General features: G+C 40.7%; 1 protein-coding gene across 1 annotated transcript in view; it reads right to left on the reverse strand.

Annotated features, from left to right (window-relative positions):
* cdkal1 (CDK5 regulatory subunit associated protein 1-like 1) overlaps nt 1–20,308 on the reverse strand; it is a 292,200-nt gene that overhangs the window by 158,807 nt on the left and 113,085 nt on the right. The window contains exon 8 of the mRNA XM_039805926.1: nt 484–587. Coding sequence (XP_039661860.1) covers nt 484–587 — 104 coding nt within the window. The remainder of the gene's footprint in view (nt 1–483; nt 588–20,308) is intronic.

Consider the following 20,308-nt stretch of genomic DNA (forward strand, 5'->3'; position numbering starts at 1 on the left):
AGTCTAAGCTTATTCAGATGTAGTAAACCAATTTTAGGTTCAACACCAGACAAATTAGTTAAAATAAATCAACAGACTATACCAATAAAAACAGTCATTGATGGATAATATACTGTATATAGTACGTAAATGCTCAGGCAGTCAGATTTGTGCTATCAATGTGTAGACTTGACCTTGATTGACCCGCCTGGGGCTCTAACAGAGGCATGGCCTGCTGTGCGATTAGGGATTCTGGGAGTCTACTCTTAAGGAACAGATGCCAGGGCACAACAGCTGTTCATCTGACATCAAGACCCAAGCAATCCTATATCAGTGCCTGTAATCGTCCAAAAGCAGCACATCCCGTTCCACAGCAAATTAATCAAGTATATAAATCAGTATATTTGTCGGACATTCAATGACTCTCATTGTCATTTAAGTACCTGTTTTGTCTCATGTTGTGATTGTGTGTCTGTGCATGTGTGAAAGAGATAAAGTACTCACCCTGGAACGATTGCCTGGCTCTCTCAACAAGCTCCTCGATGGGATAGCTGGCCAGGTCTCCTCTGGCATGCTTAGTTTTACAGTAGGTACATGCATTCAGACACCTAGACAGACAGAAACAGACAAACAGAGATGGTGAGACAAGGAGACAGGGAGAGATGCAGAGAGCAGTACTCTGAAAAACACAATTATGTATTTGCTTTTGATGAATGATTTATAAATGTAAATCATTTACAATATAGCTTCTCAGAATTGACCAATCCAGTGATTAACGTTTTCACTTGAATCAACTTAACACTGTGGAGATGGGAGGGATTGAGGAGAACACGGTGAGTGCACAGATAGATAGGAGATACTTTTTAATGTTTTAATGAAATCTATTCATGCACACTTTCCCAATAGAGCAGATGCAGGAGAAGAAAGCAGGGAGTCAAAACTGTCCTTTTTCTCCTAAACTGTTTATAACGACCCCAGCTAGCACCAAAATAACCGTCGACAGCTGTCTCTCCGACCGAGGCAAGCAGTGAAAAGATTTAACTCAATATATTGTTTTGTTTTACAAAACGTAAGCTTAATTCAAATTGACTTTGAAAGGGAGGGAGTAAAAAATAAAACAAATTACACAGACAAAAGGAGAAATACTGGCTTACACCAGATCCAGAAGCATGGCATGGTTTAAGTCTTTGTTCAGGATGAAGAGGGCTTTTCTTCAAGAGTTGCCTGCAAATCACTACTGAAGAGAAGAAGGAGGGCCACTGTTAAAAGTTCTTTTTGTATTCACTTCCTTAGGGTTTCATTTCTGACCTCCAATTTGTCACACTGGGTTAAAAATACACACTGTTGTTACCATAGTAGTTGTTTTTTTTCGCTTACTGTTGGCTTAACTTTCTGCCAACAGCTCTAGTTTGTTGTAGGAACATGCTGTTGGGTGAACACGTGTTAAACAGTGTAAATTACTAAATGTGTGTTTTGTGGGGATCGAAATACTGAAATGAAAATGTAAAAAGAAAATGTTTCACCTTTTTCTATTCATTTATGGTGCAAAAAATTAGCTTGCCACCTTCAAGATTGTTTTTTTTTCTTCGGTATAACTCAGTTGAGGTTGAAACTAACACTGCTAGAGTTCCCAATAGAGCCACACTTGCCAAGTGTATACCAACATTAATGTAAATCACTAACAATATCCCTAAGTAAAATACAGCATGTCAAGTGATGTTTTTACTAAAAGCTCCACACTGACCAAACTGTGACTAATATTGGACCACAGTCCAGCTACTCATAAAGGAAACAACGTGACCATCTATTAACACAGCACCACTAATGCAAGCTTTTGATACAGAAAAAAAGTGTCACAATGTTTAAATTGGTTTGCTGTGGGATTGATCCCTTCCAGTGCAACTACAAAAATGCCCTTCTAATGATTAGTAACCATAACATTCTCTGATGTAGGGCAGCAAGTATGAGAATATGAAATCAGACTAATGTAGATAACAAGCATAAACCCTGTATCCGTCCGTGACAGACTCGTGGAGAAATAACAGGGATTCCCCAGAAGCTTGAAACAAAAAACACAGAACTCGGTGCTATGGTAATAAAGTAGTAGAGACACAATCCGTTTATCCACACAGTTTCTGCTCCCACTGAATGAAGACTTGAAGCCGCTCTAGGAAAAACAGGGTGGGACACTACAGATGGAGTTGAGAAAGGCATTTCAAAGAAAATAACTTCTCAGAATGTGCAAAGGCTTTACTGTTCACATACAATGTTCTGAAGTCCACATACAAAATTCAGCGTTAAAGTTTTGTTTTCAAATGTATTTCTCTGAGGAAAGGCAAGGTTACTTGAGTACACTTGACTACTCTTCTACTATGGGTTCACATTCACACCAAGGCTATCTCAACCCACAGTCCTACTACTACGGTTACTTACTGAGCAGATCAATTACCACAAACCTGACAAAGCAGCAATGCAAGAAATCTAAGGAACCTACTGTATAGGTTTTTGAACACTCCTTTTTACCACATTTCTTGGACTGTGAAAGACCTCCATACTGTAAGTGCCCACTGAAACAGCTACAGTATCTTTATAATCATTTTGAAATTTTGAAAGCATCCTTTAATGTCACCATGGAAAAAAACAACTGAAAAACAAAAGAGACTATAGCTATCTATCCATCCATCTCTCCCTCTCAGGGTATTGCTTATCAGAGTTGAGGGCACTAAAGATGGCAGCTAGGTCACAGGACCTAGCTGTGGGGAAAACACAGACAGATGGGGCCCTACATGGGCATGGGCGCGCGCGCGCACGCATCGTGAACAACAACACACACACACACACACACACACACACACACACACACACACTCTCCCACCCAGGGGGTCCATCCATCTTAATGTGATCAGGCCCAGCTGAGTGGATCACACCAACATTAATTTCAAGAGACAGTCAGTGGGTGGTGTGTGTGTGTGTGTGTGTGTGTATGTGTGTCTCAATTATGTGTATGTGTGTCCATGTGCTTGTGTGAGTGTGCTGCTGCTGCTGAACATTTGTCCAGTATCACAACAACGCATTAGCAGTTTCGACCTCACCATCAACCTAAACAGACTGCGACAAGTAGTCAGCACCCTATGACTGAAAATGACTGAATGAGAGAAGCAGCGTCCCTCTCTCTGACACACACGCACACACTCCTTGCTATGTATTCAAGTTGCCCTGGGCTTGAGTTTCCCAATTTTGAATTGCTTCATTTTCTGTCTTCCTAAAGAGAAGATAAAGAACAGAAATTCTTAGATAAGGAGAAAATGTAAAGCTGAAATGACATTACTGTCAATGAAAATTATGTAGTTTATAATAAAAACAGCAACAACAACATACTAGTGGCATTAAGGGGAAATACAGTACTTCTAGAATTAAAACAAAATGTTTTGTTCTTTATCAAGCCTCCATCCTTTCCCTCCTTTGTTTCTGTCCTCTCCGCCTTCTGTTTTGTCCCAGTTAATTAAACCACGGAGGTAGCAGTTGTACCTGACAACAGTGTACTTTATCAATGTGTTACAATGAGAGAGCCTACCTACCGTGTGTGTGTGTGTGTGTGTGTGTGTGTGTGTGTGTGTGTGTGTGTGTGTGTGTGTGTGGTGTGTCTTTTCACGCATGTGTGTATAAGAGATAGAGAGAGACTATTGTGTGGTTGCAGCCTTGAAAAGGTAAGAAAGAAAGGAAAGCCCTGAGGTTCCTCTATATATTTGTAAACCTCCCTCTGCACACACACACAAATACAGTATAGTTCCCTTTAGAGAGGCTCCCTTGTGCAGCATCTGATTGACACAGAACAGGAGAGACAGTAAAATGTTTTCTCAATGATAAGCATTTAGGCTCTACACGTTAATTAGAAAACTGCTCTATGCATAAACAAATTGGGCCATGTGTGTGTGTGTGTGTGTGTGTGTGTGTGTGTGTGTGTGTGTGTGTGTGTGTGTGTGTGTGTGTGTGTGTTCGTATTGTGCGGGCCTAAATATGTAATTACGAAAACAAAGCTTAAACTGTGAGGGGAAGTCTGAGTACTTTGCAAATTTTAAGTAAGATTATTCATCGCAGTTATTGTTGGGACTGGGAAAGGGGTGGAGTGGGTATATGAGCAAACAACGTCTTATAACTGCTATTATAATACTGAACAAAGCCTCAAGTCTGTAAGTTTACGGTTATTGTCATCTCAAAGTCGAAGTGGAGGTTGCAAAATAATGTGGAGTCAAGGAACAAAGAATGCTGACACAATGGAGTAAAGACCTACAGTATTAGGAGCAATGAAAAGAGGATGATTAGTTATTCAGAGAAAGGTTGGCAGCTAAACCATATTTACCCTTGATAAACAGTAAGAGATAGCTTGCATTCAAGCTGCATAGGAACTTTGCATGCACACCAATGACGTTGACTCTTACAAAGACAACATTCCTTATACCTAATCTTTTTAAACCATGATCAGGATAAAACAGAAATGATAGTTTATAGCTAGTTGAGGAGCTTAGGGGCCGTCCACACGGAAACGTTTTTTTGTGCAAACGCACATGTTTTGCATCGTTTGGGCCGACCGTCCAGACGAATCCTGCAAACGCACTGCCTGAAAACGCACTTTTTTGAAACCAGGTCTCAGGGTGAAAAAATCCGAAACGGCTCGTTCGCTTGCCCGTGGGATGGGGTGAATACGGATCCGATGGCGTGATGTCATCGCCACACCCCTCTTTTACACCCTCTCCCACGGCCGCTGACGCAACAACTGCGGTGAAGCTAAGCGAAGCATGTCCCATCTCCATGGTCAAACCAGCTCACTTCATCTAAATACTGTCTGCTCCCTGACCCTTCCCTCTGGATTCTACACAAGATATATTGCTAACGTTATGTAGCCAACGTTAAACATCGTAAAGTAGCTGACCGCTCCAGCAGCGCGCAATGCGTTAACGTTAGCTGCTATGGCTATCTGTTTATAAAGTGGAAGTAGATAACTTATCAACTAGCTAGCTAATCTGTCTGCTTATCAACTCCCTGAACGGATTATAGTAACTTTTACCACGGCTTATTGTAGAAAGGCTACTGCAAGAAAAACGTATAGATTATTAAAAAGACATCATTCATGGATCATTGATGTTTGTTTGACTGCCGATGTTAGAGCTAGCGAACGTTAGGGCTAACGTTAGCTGCGCCGCCGCTGCTGCAATCACGCAAAAAAAAAGCAATCCAACAGCACATTATACAACGTAAACAAAGACACGTTTTCTTGCGGCAGCCTTTATAAAATGAGCAGTGCTGAAAGATATTATAGTCCACGGATGTATTAAGAGAAAATGATAATCTAGCTAGTCATGTTATGATGGGAAGTGGAAGTGACTATGCTCTTCTTCTCCGTTTTTTTTTGGTAAATTTCTGTATCAGAAACAGCGCCGCCTATAGGCCTGGCATATGAAGTAGCGTATTGAGTCATTTACAAGTGGATTCGTTTGGACGCAACTATTCTTGAAACGAATCCAGGGAAGACGGGTAAAAAAAAGATCGTTTTGGTACGTGTGGACGGGGCCTTAGCCTTCACCTTTTAAGCAAAGAAATGTGTTTTTTAAGTAAAGACAATGCTTCAACATTAAAAAAGAAATTCAACCTTGTGAGGAATTTCACAAAAAATGGTATGGATACTGTCTAACAAAGACTTTCAATATGTCTGCCTTTTGTTGATGTAATTAAATGAGAAGATGAATGGTGGGGATATGGGACAACACCAGGTACAGAAATCTATGCAAGTATGAGTGCGTTAACTGGGATGACTTATCATCCCAAGTAAAACCCACACGTTGTGTTTTACAGTAGTACACATAACACAATGATTAGAATGGCATGACTGCAAAACACTGAAGATAAACCAAATGACAATTTAAAATTATGCTACATTTTCTATTTATTTTCGAACAATTTTCAGTGAGTGATGAGAAGTTTATTCAGACTTCAAAACAAAGGGTTTCATTGAGTGTAAAGCTTTTTTACAGTCTAGAGTTTAAGTCGCTAAATGGTGAGACTGCCATGAACTTGTTTTCCATCCTGCCAAAACAAATACAAAGTTACCATTATCTCAAATATTGTTTGTGTGTGTGTGTGTGTGTGTGTGTGTGTGTGTGTTGCGGCGCATCTTTTCATCTGTGAATAGACCAGTGTGTGCATGAGTGTGTGTCCTAATGCAGCTGGGGCCCGTTCCTCTCAGTGTTCAATCCAGCCTGTGTCTGACCCTTTTGAATTCTGTTATTTAGTCTCGTGTTCCCAGTGCTGCACACTGAAACAGCTCTGTGTGTGTGTGTGTGTGTTTTTTAGAAAAATGTGTCACATGGTGACCTTAGGTTTCTGTAACTACTACAGCAGCCTCACTTGTTGTTTTGACTGGAGAGAGACAGCACGTGTACACTATGTTTGTGGGAGCATGTGCATGTGTGTGAATGCCCGTGTCTACATAGGAACTGTGAGTGTTTTCCCAGCTCCTTGTTTTGTCTATGGACGGACCTCGAGGCAGTGTTTGTACTAGGATCAGTCAGCCCATTGTTACTGGACAAGAATGGTATGATGTTTGTTTATTATGAACCTCTAGACATACTGATAAAGTCAAGTGGTACAAGAACTGAACTGAAAGTTAGACTTGCAGACTGGCTGATTCACCAGTTAATTATCTCACCTGTTGCCTGCCTTACTGATCACTTTACTGTCTAACTGACTGACTGATGAAATCACTTGTTCTGGTCGTCAACCTGTCCGACTGACAAACTGACTGTACTGGTGGCCTCATAGATTACTAATTCGCTGGCAGGCAACCTGTCTCACAGTGACTTAACAAGCGACTGAATAACTCACTAGTTTGACTAGTGAAAAACTAAGTTCCTGGCCAAGTGGGTAAGGGACTAACTAGAAAAGGATATCTGCAGGTATCAGAGAAGTTCATCGGCCTTCTATTTACTTAGTGATGTACTATTGGTGTTTCACAGATCAGGGGTCCGTTTCAGAAAGCAGGTTTAGTGAAAACTCTGAGTCAGTTAACCCTGAGATGAGGGAAACTCTGGGTTTTCTGTTTCAGAAAGGGAGGTTAATCAAACCTGAGAGAGAGGGGTAACTCCAGCCCGTTTCAGAAAGAGAGGTAACTTAACCTCAGAGTCAGTTACTATGGTAACTGAGCCTGTGAACCTAACCTGGTCGGGAGCAGGTTTTCTTCAATTAACCTCGAGTTTCTCTCAGTCTCCTCCCTCTGACACAGAGCGGATTCATTCCCTCATTCATTCATTCAGTCTGTATCAGGCGCATTTCAGCGCAGTTTTTTATCGGCATGAATAATAAAACAGGGTTGGTTTATTAACTGTTAGGCAGACTATAAAACTTTTTTTTTTTCGCAAAACATGGCATTTCCTTTTGTCGACGGTCCCATTGATGAAGAAGCTGTATTACTTCACAGGGAGTTAAACATACATCGGGAGATGATATTGAGGCCCCGACTATAGATGCATTTTCATTTCCAGATACTAGCCTACCTATTTGAGCGGTATCATTTTTCTTCCCAGTCTATCAGTTATGTAGCCTACATAACCTTATCCATCCTCCTATCACTAACATCACCCATCGGGGACATGCTCTTACATCCCAGCAGATTATTTGTGTCGCATTACGTTTCTTTTGCAAACGGCAGTTTTCTTTACAACATTGGTGATGCGGAGCATATTAGTAAAGCCACTGTAGCAAAGCGCTGGAACGTTTTTGTAGTGTTCCCTGGACATGAACCAGTAAGAGCCATTAAAAAGGCATTCCACAGTATTGCAGGTGAATGATGTAAACCCTTTGAAATAAAAGATTATGAATTATAATTCTGTTAATGATGGTGCTGCAGCCTCAGAATGGGATTAGTAGACCTAGGAATATTGTTCTGGAATCAAAAACTCAGAGTTTCCCATCTCAGGGTAAATCAACTCAGAGATCAGTTTGTTAAACCTCCTTCCTGAAACGGGCCCCTGTAAAATCTCTGCGATCCAACTCACTGCCTGGTTGTTGTATCAATAACTAAGTACATAATTCACAGGGTTGAGCGAACACATGCCTCTACACATGATCAGCCCAGTCGCAAGGCGTTGCATAGGTTTTACATGCGTCAGAGAGCAGGAAAGTGCCACTGTCAAGATTCTGGTAGGCTTTTACAGTGGTGTTTTAGAGCGCTAGGAACGTCACAGTCTAGAGTCTCTAAAAATAGACTGGGGGCCAGAACCTTCAGCTATCAGGCTCCGCTCCTGTGGAACCAGCTCCCACTTTGGGTTCGAGGGGCAGACACCGTCACCACATTTAAGAGTAAACTGAAAACCCTCCTCTTTGATAAAGCTTATAGTTAGGGAGTGAGGAGTTGCAGCGTCCACCTAACCCGGCCCACCTGGTTCTCTTCGTAGTCATCAGTTTTATTTATTATATAATTAATAATATAGCAAGAGTAGAGGGAGGCAGGCCAGTACAGCCCGATCCGGTTGGGGAGAGTTCTAGGTTAAAGAGAGGTGCCTGGTCGGGCCAGGCACCTCTCTTTAACCTGCCTCTCTTAGTTATGCTATTATAATTCTAGACTGCCGGGGAAGCTCCTTCCTTCCTACGACACACTGAGCTGCTCTCTCATCTCTACTTGTTACTTTTGTATGCATCCTGTCCCAGAAATGCTTGTTACTAATCTAGCTCTGGGGAGTTTACTCCCAGGAGTCCTTATGTTTCTTCTTCGCAGAGCTATGCTCTGCGATTCTCTGCAATTCCCGGCCGCATCCTGCTGCGTCCTGCTGCGTCCTGCTGCATCCTGCTGTATCCTGCTGCATCCTGTTGCGTCCTGCCGCGTCCTGCTGCATCCTGCTGCGTCCTGCTGCGTCCTGCTGCATCCGCCGCATCCACCCATGCTCTGCAGCGCCGCGTTACATCCCGCAACGCCCTACTGTGATGTTCATACACACAGAGTAGTCAGGATCCGGTATAGGAGACTGCACTACTCAGTATGACACGATGTGCCCTGCTATGACATGAACTTCCACGATGACCTTCGAAGTCACTGTTCCATTATCTTTAATGTGACTATTATTGCCACTGTTCATCACACCCCCAACCGGCCCGTCAGACACCGCCTACCAAGAGTCTGGGTCTGCCGAGGTTTCTTCCTAAAAGGGAGTTTTTCCTTGCCACTGTCACAATAGCCACTGCTAATGCTTGCTCTTGAGGGAATTACTGTAATTGTTGGGGTTTGGGAATTTATAGAGTGTGGTCTAGACCTACTCTATCTGTAAAGTGTCTCGAGATAACTCTTGTTATGATTTGATACTATAAATAAAATTGAATTGAATTGACAGTCATCTCATGGGTTGCGCACTGCGAAGCCAGCAGCAGGCTCAAACTCAAAAACTTGGAGCACTTTGGCAAGGGATGAAAGTTGAGCAGCAGTCCCACCCAATGTAGCACTGCCACAGCGGACTTTTTCTTGGCACAGGTAATGAATGGCTCACAAAGATGATGTAGCCTTACTGACTGATAGACTGACAGAGACATAGGGCGTTTCTCAATCTCTGTTTTTCTTTTGTCCCTGTGAAACATAATCGTCTGTGGCCTAAGTACCGTCCCAATACTCAAGTTTGCATTTCGCCAAGAACAGTTAAAAATCCCGGAAATGTTCTTGACACGCCCATTTTACCGAGGATGCATTGGTTGGTAACTTGTATGAGCTTGGCAGCACCCGTATCCCAGCATTTATTTCGGTTTCAATGAGGTTTGGGTTTCCGGTACATAGACAAAAATGTCGCCATCTTATTCATCGCTAAAGTCACTTCTGAGAAGGTTTTAGGTGAGAAATGAGCTGTGTAGATTTTGAATATAGGCAGGCTTACGAAAATCGATGCCGAATTGACAATTTACGCCAAAGTTTTCGGAGTTGAGAAGCTCCATAAAGTGACTCAACAGCCAGCTAGCGCCTGCCAGGGCTCGTCGCTCGGACAGTCACACTTGGAGACCCCGCTGTAAGCTGGTGGTCTCTCAGACCGGTCTCATAAATAAGAGGCTTTTATTTTGCCGTTGACGGATCGTTTGTTTAAATATCACAACACATGTCCATCATAAGATTAACGGGAACCTGTGGTTAACTGCCTTTTGGGAGTTAAACTCCACAAGCGCCTGCGTGCTTAACAACCTCGCTGGCTGGCAGTCACACAAACACACACACACGGCCACAGCGCAGCAGGTAGAGGTGGGGGAGCAAGATACCTGTTTCTCTTCGGGAGACATAGGATATACATTAGATTTAGTATTTAGTTCATACTTTTTTGGTGTATTTGTTCTCTCAATTTTTTTTATTAGAAGTTGAGTTTCAGTCTGTATGATAAATTCACAGTTGTACATAAAGTGGTAACATGCTATGGCATGTAATGTAGACTAAAGGGGAGACACCATCGTTTTATAATTCTTATTGCTAATTTCCATCTGTTGTCCCTGGGCATATACAGTGCACTACAATAATATAGAAATGTTAATTTCACATAACACTAATAGGGACACCTAGGACACGCCAGTACATAGGCCTACCCATTCAAAAGGCATGCTTAATTTTTTAATTTTTTATTTAAACTGACTAAAAGTAATACACTAATAATAGTAGGGATCGCATTCCACTCTTGAATAAGTAAGGGGTGTTTGAGCTAAACCATAAACAAAAACATTAAAGCTTAATAAGTTTTATTATTTAATATATTATTATTGCAATAGTTGTAACGTTATAAGGTTTTCTTGTCCGGACATTGTTTAACCCCTGTGTTGTCTTCCCGTCAACCTTGAAAAAGCCTCATTTCTGGGTTGATGTTTCTGTGTTGTCGACTACCTCTTGGAAGGAAACTGGTTTGTGCAAATAGTCTGTAAGACGATCTGAGTGTGTGTGTGTGTGTGTGTGTGTGTGTGTGTGTGTGTGTGTGTGTGTGTGTTTTGTTTTTTTTTTTTTTTTTTTTTTTTTTTTTGTTTTTTTGTTCAAGAGACAGTCAGAGTGTTTCCTGTAGTATAATGTATTGACACACACAATCTTCATTTTGTCAGGTGAGACACATCAATCTTTCTAAGATATTTGTGTGGAGCAAAGGCTCTTGCTGTGTGTGTTGGGGGGGTGTGTGTGTGTGTGTGTGTGTGTGTGTGTGTGTGTGTGTGTGTGTGTGTGTGTGTTTTTTTTTTTTTTTTTTTGTGTGTTGTGGTGGTGGGTAAGGATGTGGAAGAAAGTGGGGGAAAGTACAGAATATTGTGTTTTTTTTTTTTTTTTTTTGTGGAGCTGAAAACTACCCATACATTGGTTTGATAAACAGCAGGATAGGCCACCATGGTACATAGCTTGAAGAGGTGTGGGCATGTGTGTGTTTGTGTGTGTAAGTGAGTATGAGCATGTCTGCATATGATCATGTGTGTGTCGGAAACGAAATAGAAAAAGAAACATTCCTTTGTGGAGGTGTGTGTATTTGTATGTGTGCTAAATCAAAAAAGGGATTGTGTGTATATTGTGTATCCATGCATTCCCACAATCCTACACACATATGTCGGTGATCAGAAATCCTTGTGTAAACACCCTTCACTCCTCTGTAGCTCTACTTTTCTAAACCACATTGGCACATTTTTTTGTTGCTGCTTCACATGATGCATTTTCACTTCTGCTCCTCGGGGAGAAAAACAACACAGAAAAGAAAAGATGAGATCATTGACCGTTGATCAACAAAATGAAAACGCAGTCAAGTAGAGCAGTGTAGTAGAGCAGTGTAACGTGGCTTGTGTATTTGCTTTTTAAGATTAGGTAGGGATATGGACAAATTGTATGCAGTGAATATCGCATGAACCCCAATGGTGGTGATATTACAGTCTGAAAGGGATTCTCGAGCTGGAGCAGACATACCTGCTTCGATTGTAAGTGTGCGTGTATAGGAGAAAGGCGAAAAAAGAGACTCCTGGTTTGTCTCTCAGGCAAAAACTAGCTCCTCATTCTCATAGGCCTTATTCACTTCCACACTGTAATTGCCAGAGAAATTTAAATTACAAAAGAGCGCATAGGCCTGATTCAATTTGCTTTTAACTCGGCTAATGACTTCAGATCTCCACCCGTTTCTCCCTGTGTCTCTCTGTACCACACTTCCCTTTCTCTTTCAAGCAAAGACTTTTTTATCTGCAAAATGCCTCCTCTATTCTTTTAGTGACTCTGCTATTCTTTAGTGATAGTCTTTATTATAAAGCGTGTCACCAATGAGCTGTGCCATGTCTTTTTTTACCCCACCCCGTCAAGGCCTCTGGCATCAAAAACACAATGTGCTGAGTTCGACTGATTTCCAAACAGAAATAGTTGCAAAGAGGGCTAAGAAAAGAATGCAGCAGCGGAGGAAGCTCTGAGGCGTGCTGATTGGGACTGGGAAAGTGGAGCGCGACTATCAGGTGCTGAAGACTGTCGTGTGTGCTGAAAAGCATGATAGAGTGCTGGTATGATAATAGTCAATGTAAGAAAGATGAGTATAGAACAATTTTTATAAACTGGGACGTTAACTGGATGCGACAATGTGAAGAGATTTCTGATGTCCGTTCAAGAGGAGCTGATGTTTACAACACATTACAAGAGATTAGATTTTTCTGTAGTGAGTTAAATGCCGTCAGAAAGATACATATAAATAGGCCGACCAGTGCTGTGTACATCCTTGCGGTTGTGATTTTCTTCCAGCTGTGTTAAATTAACAGCACCTAAGTGGAGGCTGTACAACTCCCACACGTTGATGTGACCACGATGAGCTCTAGCTTTATGATCTTAAGTTTTTTTTAGTCATAGTGTGTTAAAAAAGAAAAATAACATTTTGCATTAGGCTATATCTCACACACACACACACACACACATAAAGGAAAACACCAAGTTAACTGGAATTTGATTTGTTACACATTTGAAAGTTAAATGATTCAACAGCAACACATTTGATCAACCATAGCCACAAACAGGAAATGTGCTGTGTTGTCACTCTGAACCTGCTGCCACACTCAAGAATCATATTATTATTTCCGGCCCTGTCATGTTACTTAGGGACACATCAGGTCAGGAACAGCTAGTAAGTCTAGCTCTGACATGCAGGATGTTGCTGCTGTGTTTTTGGCTTCACACCGGCAAGTCCTAATTTTGGCCCAGCCTGTTCTGACGCGTATTGTTTTTCCTCTCCGCCTAGACGTCCGTTACCTCAAATTTACTTCTCTCCCAGCCCTGAACATTACACCTTGGTCACAAAGGTTAACGCACAGATGTAAAGGTCAGCAGCGAGGTTGATAAGACATATTATTCCACTGTGTCGGCGTGGAGAGTGGATGGAGAAGTTGTGGCAGCCAGAACACAGGAATCGCAGGAAACAAGCAGCTAAAACACTGGGGGCCTATCACCTAAAACAAACACATTCTTAATGCACCATAACACACAATCACACATCAGCTTTGTTTACATAGTGTGTGTGTGTGTGTGTGTGTGTGTGTGTGTGTGTGTGTGTGTGTGTGTGTGTGTGTGTGTGTGTGTGTGTGTGTGTTTGTGTGTGTGTGTGTGGGGGGGGATTTTGCTACGGTGATTATTAGTGATTATAGAAATCAAGGATTTGGCAGGGATAAAGGTCTGCGAGAAATGAGCCACTAGCCTGTTCAAATCCTTTAGGATTTCAACCAGCCACAGAAATGAATAGAATAGACAACGACTCAGAAAAAAATGATTAGAGATTATTACTATGTAGCTTGACTAAAGCATCCAAAACATTCATGTCTAAAAAGGTATTAAATATCTTTTCAAAAACCAGAACAATGGCATCGTGCAATATTCAACATGGCTTAATGGCCAGATTAAATTAGCTTTCCCTTAAGCAAATAAATATGTTACTATTAGTGTCAGAAGGTGAAAAAAAGGGAAATAAGGGAATTCAATAGAAGGAGCTGAACAAAGGAAAGAGGATGAAATACAGTACTGTATGGGCTTCAAGGTTATCTTTTTTACTCCCTAGATAGGTGAAGCCAGTAACTCAAAGAGTAAGAAATTTCCACTCGCCTGTAACAAAATCCAGGAATGTTGAAATATAATTTGTATTAAATCCTTCAATGTTTGCTTTTATCCAAGAAATTGAAAATCTCCATTTGAACCTGCCCTAAGTTTAACCCTAAAAATATTTCAAGGACAATGATGTGCAGAAGGTGGCTAAGGAAAACATTTACCCAAAAGAAGCAAAATATTGTCACACTATCATCAAATAGCTAAGAAGAAAACATGTATTTTAATGGTATAGGAAAAGGTTTACGTTAATAATATTTACATTAAGCATGACCACAGATGCTAAATATCAACAACTTTCATTATGGTGTAATATTTACACAGGCCTCTATTTCATCAATTCAACTTCTACCTATTTATTGGGAAGTATGAGCTGCCAGCACAGCTATCAAAAAGCAAGGCAGCAGTAAGCCTGACAGCAATGATTCACTTGTGTTTGGGAGAGCTCTCAAACCATAAGAAGCCTACTTCCACTGCCTATTCCGTCTATGTCATCATGTCTGTCTACCTGCCAGCCTGGAAGATACGAATTATGAAGTTGGTTACTGGTTTGTGTTTAGAGCAGAGGATCATTAACACCTGACTTTTAGCACATTGTAATAACAGAGATTATAACTGCCAAAAATGTGACTAAATAGAGAACAGGGAAGAGGAAGAGACAGATAATGAAATGAAATGAGCTGTAACTGTGGAACAAAGGGCTTTTTTTAATGCCTGAAGTCTAATAGCAGCGGTTCACACAAACCGACACAGCAACGAATACGCACGCACACGCGCACACGCACACACGCACACACGCACACACACAGTGAAGTTTAATGAACCATTCTGACTGAGTGGCTGTAAATTCCTCGTTTATGACGCTGAAGCATTGCAATTCAACTTGTTCACAAAGGGGCTTTTACTGTTCGCTGACAACACAAAACACACACACACACACACACACACACACACACACACACACACACACACACACACACACGCATAAACACACACACAAAGATATACAAAGAGCAAGAAGGGACCGTTAGTGTAGCCTAGGGCAAAACACACACACATACACGCAACAGCTTCCCTAATAGAACCGAGCGGGCTAAAACTGGGACACAAAACAGAGCATTAGAAAGACAGTCAAGTCTTTTCCAGTCTGAGGCTGTATGGAAAATGAACTCTGTCCTCAGGCTTATCTGTTGGTATAAAGAAGCTATGAAATAAACCACATAAGAAACAATGCAAAACTAAATACTGGCGACTAAAAGGTAAGCCAATTAAAGAGCACAAGCCCAACAAAAATACAAATCAGCTACACCAGGACAGGAGTCAACACCAGGAGCACAAGTAGGGTGGAGTGCAAAGGAACCATGTCTGATTGAATCCCATATTTAAAAACACCAACAGTGTGTGTATTCCCTAGGGATGTACCAATATGAAAACTTTGGCCGGTACCAATAACCGATATTACCATTTGCCGTTATGGCCGATAACCGATATCTACCGATGTCTAAATGATCTGTATAAAACAAGTTTCTGTTTCTCAAATTGAATATACAAAGTTGAACAAGCATAAGAAGAAATACATAAACAAAAAATGTGCGATACTACAAAATTAAGTAACAAAAAATGTATCATTTCAAAATAGACATTTTTGCTTTGTTCAAGCAAACAAATGATTATTTTAAGTAATACATTTTGTATGCCCTTATAAACTTAAGATGGGTGTAATATAATATGTAGTGATTATCTTAGGGTTAAACATACTTTGTACAACCTCCTCTTAAAGTCTGCATGCTCTGAAACCCTATAAACTTTTAAAACACACATGACCATACACGACACATGCGCTACTGCCTAGACAGACTGATCGGTCATATCTTTTGTGGACGTTGCTACGAGGGTAGCGTAAGTGAGAGCAAGAATGGCAGGTGAGCGGTGTCTGAATAAAACAACAAGCTTCTCAAGACACCGTGGCTTCATCTGTTGTTAATACTGCTGGTAAAGTGAAGGGTGTTACCACCGAAAGAGCATCGGCCCTGGAGGGGATGTCTCCCGTGTGCTTCCCGACAACGGTCCGCGAGTCCATGGTCAAGGCAGCCGTCGCTTGGATTTCCGTGTTCAAATCAGCTGACGTGAAAATTATAGTACACTCGTATACTCAGTGTTGGGAAAGTTCACTTTCTACATCAACTAGTTCAAAGTTCAGTTCACAAATTTTAAAACGAACTAGTTCAGTTCATACTTCAAAATTTTGAACTAAGTTCACAGTTCCAAAAATGAACTAGTTCATAGTTCTTTTTATTCCATATGTTAACGCGAGCTATTATTTTTCAAAATTACTGCCACAGCCCATATAGAACCACAGTTTTAACACTGAAACTATGCGTCAGATTTCATCTTCATATCCAATCAGTTCAATGTGCCGTTTCAGGTTTGCTGTGGATGTGACTGAAGTGTGGATTTTCTTTTTGAAAGCCGGTGGGCAAAGTTTGCACAGAAATGTAAGATTTTTCGCATCCTCACCGACCTTGTCATAAAACTTGTTTAAATGATCATGCGAAGCCTCCGTGCTGCTTCGTCGCCTCCGTGCTGCTTTTTGTTTTGATGACGCGTGCAGCGGTGCGACACTGGTGGCTGGTGTTGCCAGATTGGGTGTTTTTTCCGCTACATATTAAGGCCTGTTTACGGTGTGTTTTAGCCAAGTTTGCCTGGAAGGCTCTATAGAAATCTGGCACCCTATTGAACAAAGTTAAACTGAGAGAGCGTGCCGTTCACAGACACCAGAATGAACGAGTTCACAGTAACGTTCATCAGGCAGAAATACAGTACGTTCAGTTTACGTTTGCCCAAAATATGAACGATTTCATGATCTATCGTTCAATGAACGCGTTCAGGCACAACACTGCGTATACTGATACTTATGGTAAATGCATTCAAACGGCATCCGATCGACGGCTGGCTAGACTGCAGTGAATTGCAATGTAATCGCACAATGCAGTTGCGATTAGATTAATCGTGCAGCCCTAATTGTTTCCTCTCAGTAAGTTACAGGGCCACCATGAAAATCACAAGTAACAGTGTTATAATGAAAAAGTGTATAATGAAAGTCCAACTCACATCTGTGAAAATGGATCATGAATCAATAACTAAGTAACGTAAAACAAAATATCCTGTTTAGGTTTTATGAGCTTGTCAATAACATGAGAATAGCTGGTCCACCTTAAAGTCAACCCAAGTTGGTGTTTCTTATGTGAAAGGGGTCATTAAGTTGGTGAGCCTGTGCTTAGGTTGCCACTAGCTCTGTGGCTAAATCTAAACCCTACACTCCTTTAACCAGCAGGTAGCAAGTAAGAGACGAGAACTTGACTTGGCTTCTGAGGAGGTGTAGCATTTATTCACCGACAGATAAACTGTACACAGACTGTGCTGCTACGTTCACAGCTATAGGCTAACTTCATACTCACCAACACACACACACACACACACACACACACACACACACACACACACACACACACACACACACACACACACACACACACACACACACACACACACACACACACACACACACACACACACACACACACACCTCTCTCTCTCCACCACACACGCTCTACCGTGCGGGCTTCACCTGCCACTGTTTGCATTTAGGCTGCTTGCTAGTAGCTTGCTCCTGATATTGTTTGTGAACTTCTGGATGGCGGTTCTTCATATGAGTGATTAAATTGGCGGTGTTAAAGGATTTGACACAGCCTCCTCGCATTACTTTGACCTTGCAAGTATTGCATTCTACACTCACGTCTTCTTTTTTAACTTTGAAAAACACTACACACACTGCTTAGTCTTCACTTCAGCATGTAAATCCTGATTTGCTGATGTGGCCAAAAAACAAAAACAATCACACACACCAGCGCCACCCTGACACACACAACAGCTGCCAGACAGAAATAATCACTGGTTATTGAAATTGGTTTGCTTAACAATGCCGATGTATAAACAAATGACTAACATCAGCCGACCAATGTGACTGCTGATATATCGTGCATCTCTAGTATTCCTCTCTTTTATTTTTCTCATTAATCAACTACTATTCCCTCCACTGCTTCACCGCTCACACCAACCATTCAATATGCACATACACCACCTGTGGGAAAGATGTATGTTGTGTTGTTTCAAATTAAAAACTATGGAGGTTTAGGTTTTCCCTTTGTCAAAAGCTGTTAAAAAAAATGTTTAGCACCTTTTGTGTCACTTCGTCTTCAGAAGCCTGTTCACTTTGATAATAATCAAGGTCCCTGGGAGGATAGAGTTATTATACTGGTGAAATTATTTAAATTATGTTTGAGATCGGATTCATTTAACTATAAAGTATTTTGTTCAATCACAATTTGTTCAATTACAATTATTACAAAAATGATACTGAAACCAATTATGTTTAAATTGATTACATTTCATTGAATAGGATTCAAATTGTGACGTTTAATAAAGAACTGCATGGAAGGCAGCACAGATCTGCTGCTAAATCTCATTAGTACATTCAGAGTGAACTTTAAAATTAAATGTTTTATACATATGCAATAAAACATCATTCAATGTGTCCTTCGCGTCCATAATATTTCTGTAATACTCTGCATTAATTAAACGGAAACTCTAAAAGGAAAACAAAAATTTGTGTATTGAAACTGAATTCTTCTTGACAATTGATAAGATTGGTTTAACATACTGCTTTTGGACTCAACCTTCAAAGAAATAACGAGGGCTTTTGCTCATTAATGTGTCAAGTAAAGATTACTCAAAATAAGCATGCCAAGGGCCCAGGAGAAACCTGAAAATGCTCCTTTAATACAAAGCCACAGGGCATTTGAGGACCAGCTGGACTATGTTGAATTTATTTTCTGATGGGGATAAAAATTAACTGGGTGAGGGGGAAAAAAAGCCAATCTAATTTGGATTTAATAGGTCCAAATGAAATTAATATTCAACTTAATGAAACTAATATTGTGAATCAATTTGAACGTGAAATTAAATTTTCAGCGGTAGTCCCAGGTGAAACTCTATGTCAGGCTGTTGTGAGGACTTGCACTAATACTGTAAAGTGAAGGGGATGGTACAATAGGTTCATGTGTCAGACACAGACTAAAATGACTCTTTGCAGTCATTTGAAATGAGTAAATGGCCTTAATTCAAAATATGAATGTTGGGATGATCACTGTTTATATACAAAAAGTCAAATTGGGTGAAGGTTTTTGTTTTTCGTGTTCTGTATAAAAAAGGTACTTTGGGGTATGTGGTAGACCTACAACATTTCTACAGATAATTTTCCTAAGAGGGAGCAATGTGACAACTGTTTGGCCCTGTATCCCAAGATCCCACCATCCTAAATGCGCTAGTGGCTGCTGAGCTGATGGGCAGAGGTATCTGCAGGTTTCAAAGAGCCAAATAATAATAATAATAAAAAAAAAAAAAATATATATATATATATATATATATATATATATATATATATATATATATATGGTTGCACTTGAGCTGGTTGCACTAAATTCTGCTTACAATGATAATGCTGTGTACTGTTTGCCATGTTGTCTCATTATATATTACAAAAAACACACAAGTGAGAGATGATGGTCTATTAACTGCATTTAAGATATGTTAGTATTTATAACTTAAAATTATTTGAGAATTTAAGATTCAAGCCTTTACTTTTCAAGGACCTGCAGATGACCTGTGAAAACACTCCACCCTGCAGCATGACATAAACTTGACATTTGGTTAGGAAACAAAAGGGATGCATCCCACATGTTCAAACACAAAGACAAACTGGCAACAAACTGGAGACATTAAAGGCCACACACACTCCAAATCAAAAGCTTAAAATGTTCTCTTCTGACGCAGAGGGAGCTTAGAGAACAACTTCAACTGATGTTGTGCATGTGTGTGTCTGTGTCAGACAAAGATCCCTCTGTTTCTCCAGCTGACAAATGTCACCAATGATGTCACTACTACCTCAGAGGAATATTTAAAACAGATTATCTAAAAACAGAACACATAAAGAGCACATTCTCTCACATTTTCCTTAACACACACACACACACACACACACACACACACACACACACACACACACACACACACACACACGTAAACACATTGAGATAAACATCGAAATTATTGACACCAATGACTGACCATCTCATATAAAAGCACACATTAAGCTTGGATTTTCAGCAACACCAGTGT

The sequence above is a fragment of the Perca fluviatilis genome, chromosome 7 (genome assembly GCF_010015445.1).
Source record: "Perca fluviatilis chromosome 7, GENO_Pfluv_1.0, whole genome shotgun sequence".
Taxonomy (NCBI): Eukaryota; Metazoa; Chordata; class Actinopteri; order Perciformes; family Percidae; genus Perca; species Perca fluviatilis.